The following is a 4018-nucleotide window of genomic DNA, read 5'->3' as shown; positions in this document are numbered from 1 at the left end:
ACTAGAAAAACCTATAAAATGATACTAAAGTTAGTTTATATCTTATTTGCATCCAAGTTATACATTATAGAAAAACTTAAAAGGTTGATGTATTGAATTTAAAAAGGATAAATTACTTATTACTACTATGTCAATAGCTTATACATTTCCAAAATTGTTTCTTTAATTTTCATGAACAATATAATTAATGAAGTCAAAAATTGATATCGTTCTTAAAAAAGTTTTCTTCATATTTTCGGATATTTTTCAACATTTAAGTCTCCCAGTTTTAATTCTTTATGGCTCAATTTTGACTTTGCATCAAATATTTTTTGATAAAAATGTAATTAATATTTTACTGTTGTGCATCGCATTCTTCTTTTTAAATCTATATTTCCAGTTAGTAAAGGCTTATAATACACAGTAGATACTTATATCTCATATTGTACAACGAGTATAAAAGAGAGTATAAATTGTTCGATTATAGCTCAATTGTTTAACAGTAAATTAGTTTATAATGAATGTTCTAAAAGCTTCAGAATAGTAGCGTGAAATTTCTACACGATTGTGTTCTCTTGGTTTAACACCAAAGCTGCTCATTTTTTTAGAGTTGAGAAATAATTTTCTAAATAAATTATAGAAACTTTTACCACGGATAATATTCATGTACGATAAATTATGATTTTAGAGGTTAAAGAACGTTATCTTCAACATTCAATGGTAGTTTGTTTCATCACAATTCTTATTTTACTTTCTGTATACTTTTGTTTAAAAGTACAACATGAAAAGGTAAGATAATATTTGAAACTAAAAGTTCTAAATATTTAATGAAATCTCTAGAAATATCATTAATAATTTATTAATTGTAAAAAGATAATGAGGAAGCAGCTATCAAAAGTTGGTTTGGCTTATTTTAAAGAAGGAGCCGTTAATTTAATGAATCCAGAACTAAAATTCAACGAGCAGGCCGAGTATCTTCCATATGATGAAAAGTGGGAATTTCCTAGAGAAAAATTAAAGTTAGGTATGAAATATGAAATTACCGTGTAGCAATAGCTATAATAACCAAATTTAATGGACAAATTGTGATATTTGAGATTACAGGTGAACAGTTGGGAAGTGGAGCTTTTGGGGTTGTAGTAAAAGCAGAAGCTTTTGGCATATGTGCCACGGAGCCTGTTACGAGTGTGGCTGTAAAAATGGTTCACGAAAATGCTGAACCAGTTTATATCCGTGCTCTCGTAAGAGAACTTAAAATTATGATGAATCTGGGGCAACATTTGAACGTAGTGAATCTTCTTGGTGCCTGTACAAAAAATATTGCAAACTGTTGGGATTCTTATAGCATTTTTTAAAATAATAGTTGACACTTTTGAATAGAAAGCAATTCATTTTGTAGGTGAATTTTTAGTGATTCTCGAATCGTGTGCTTATGGAAACCTGGAAGACTTTTTGAGATATCATAAAGGAAATTTCATAGACCAAATTAATCCATCTACAGGTCATTTTGATTCATCTATTAAACAAAAATCTACAAGGTACTTATTTTATGTTCTTATTCCTTCAATTCAAATTCAAAATTATGATAAAATTACAGGCTGTACAATGGCACAATTTTTGTCGTCAAACATGTGCAATTTTTTCCATCATGATGCAATAAAATGCATGATTAATGGAAGTTATGCGTAAAAAGTAAAAATAAGATTATATTTTGTTTTGAAAAAAACAGTTTCAGATTTTTTTAAAAATTGAGCATTGTTAATACGTATTTTGACTTTGCTCTATGAAAATGACATTTCGAGTTGGTATGATAAAATTCATTAATTTTTTTGAGTGGCTATATACAAGCACTGCGATGACGTTATCAAAGTCTTTTAATGTTTTTATTAGAATTTTCAACAAATAGATAACAATTAATTAAATTATACTTTTTGTACTATGTAAGAAAAATATGGCACTGACAAACATATTTTGTTTATTACTTTGTACTTTAATACACTAAGAAGTGGTTCTTCACCTACTTATTTTTAATTTTGTAATTATTGTACATTTTAGCTATTTGTTAATGTAAATTATTAGAAAATCAAATACTCAAAAAAAAAATGATAATTTAGAACTGTACGGTTTTTTACTACACAGATGATGACTGAATGAATCATATACATATATATTTACTTTCTTCAATAACTAGAGCAAAAAACGTGGATTCAGAATCATACAGTCATCTAAAAACGGCATTCAGCAACAGTGATGCAAACTTTCTCTTTACCAAGGCTCAGAACTCAGACGATTCTATTGAGTTCCATAGTGCCTCTTACTGTAATGATTTACAACCAAGTTGGCGTTCTAACTATGAAGGCAATTATCAAAACTGTAATGCTGAATGCATCTGCTCCCATGACCTCCTCTCTTGGGCTTATCAGGTAGCTCATGGCATGGAATATCTATCGAGGAGAAATGTAAGAATATGTATACAAAACTACTACTCGTACATACTTTGTCTAATACTTTCCCGGTGCTTCTACGTGTACAGGTTTTACATTGTGATTTGGCTGCCAGAAATATTTTGCTATCTACTAATAACATCGTCAAGATTTGTGACTTTGGTTTGGCCCAGACGTTGTACAAAGACATTAATTATACGAGGCTACACGATGTAAAATTGCCGTTTAAGTGGATGGCCATTGAATCCCTCAGGGACGGAGTATTTTCGACTAAATCCGACATTTGGTCATTTGGTATTGTGATCTGGGAGTTTTTTACTCTTGCAGAGACACCATACCCAGGCATGCAAGACTCAGTAGTATATCAAAAACTCATTAACGGATACAGGATGGGCCAACCAAGATATGCAACAAAATATCTGTTAGTGAAAATAAAGCTCTTTCATGTAAATAGTTTATCTTTTAAATTATTAATATGTTTTATTTATATATTCCTCAGTTACAATATCATGCTCAACTGCTGGGAGGACGAGCCAACTTTAAGACCATCATTCACAAAACTATCCGAAAATATTGGTATGCTTTTAGATGAAAATACGAGAGTGCACTTCGAGAAACTGTACCAAGAGTATGAGAACATTAATAAGGAATTGGACTTAAAAAAAGAAAATGATACTTCGACAAATATGTCTTCACCAGATAAGGTAGCACTTGCCCTGCCCCAACAGAACTATGAAAATCGATTGCTGCAGGTTGAAAACCCTATATACTTGTGTTTGAACAATAATGACAGGCTTTTAGCCGACACACCGGGAAAGTTTGATAACTGTTTATGACAAAATCTTACATGTATGTTTCAAAGAGTTACTTTTAAAAACTGTATAAAAATTCTGTAATAAACTAAAATGATATCGTTAATAAGGTGGAATGCCACTTACAAGAAAAATGGTTTCTGATCCGCAGTTCATTTTAACATTTTATTTCTTATACTACATTAAATTAAGACAAAATGTCACCAGCCGCTTTTTAAGAGAAAGTTTGCAGAGTTATAAAAAAACTGTATTTTTATAATTCCAATTTTGTTCTACTATTTCTAGATTTATAAACAGTTTTATAACAAACAGAAGTTTTAAATAAAAATTTGGGCAGAATAGTTTTATTTAAAAGTATCCAATTTTCTCTATCTACATTTATATTTCAAATTTCGTTGAAATCAGAATATTGATTTTTCAATAATTTGCGGTACGCGCCACGGTATTTTGTGAATTTTCACGTTACAGTTTTACATTCGGAATCATAAATTTTTTTAATATTGAATCATGCATCAGTTAATTGTAGCATTTAAAAATTAAGCATAAATTAAAATCAAACAAGTGCAGTAAGTATTATGTTAAGTGTTATTATTTTTGTCAGATATGCTACACATTACTTGTATACATTCCTGATTATGTAATAGCTTTGAACTGGAAAGCTTTAATACTGAGGTAACCTAGTATTTTATTATATGATTCAATATTATCAGATTTTACAAAACACGTTTGTATAACGCTACTTACAATATAATACTACAAAATTAATCGGATTCACAAGCCGAC

General features: G+C 29.7%; 1 protein-coding gene across 1 annotated transcript; it reads left to right on the top strand.

Moving 5' to 3' along the window:
• The first annotated feature begins 696 nt into the window (after positions 1-696).
• On the top strand, positions 697-3259 carry LOC111643073 (platelet-derived growth factor receptor alpha-like). The gene is made up of 7 exons (XM_089594764.1): positions 697-768; positions 853-1003; positions 1084-1308; positions 1379-1480; positions 2191-2438; positions 2513-2844; positions 2923-3259. The coding sequence occupies exons 1-7, from the start codon at positions 697-699 to the stop codon at positions 3257-3259; spliced, it is 1467 nt and encodes a 488-aa protein (XP_089450890.1).
• Positions 3260-4018: the final 759 nt, after the last annotated feature.

The sequence above is a fragment of the Copidosoma floridanum genome, unplaced genomic scaffold, assembly GCF_036245765.1.
Source record: "Copidosoma floridanum isolate Cflo_tuat_1 unplaced genomic scaffold, Cflo_Japanese_pri ptg000021l, whole genome shotgun sequence".
Lineage (NCBI taxonomy): Eukaryota > Metazoa > Arthropoda > Insecta > Hymenoptera > Encyrtidae > Copidosoma > Copidosoma floridanum.
This window is presented reverse-complemented; position numbering and strand designations above follow the sequence as displayed.

Excerpts from the sequence above, each read along its gene's own strand:
- LOC111643073 (XM_089594764.1), top strand. The coding sequence starts at position 697 with ATGGTAGTTTGTTTCATCACAATTCTTATTTTACTTTCTGTATACTTT. Across the intron at positions 1,309-1,378 it reads TACAAAAAATATTGCAAACT|GTGAATTTTTAGTGATTCTC; the intron begins GTTGGGATTCTT and ends TTCATTTTGTAG. Across the intron at positions 2,845-2,922 it reads AGATATGCAACAAAATATCT|TTACAATATCATGCTCAACT; the intron begins GTTAGTGAAAAT and ends TATATTCCTCAG.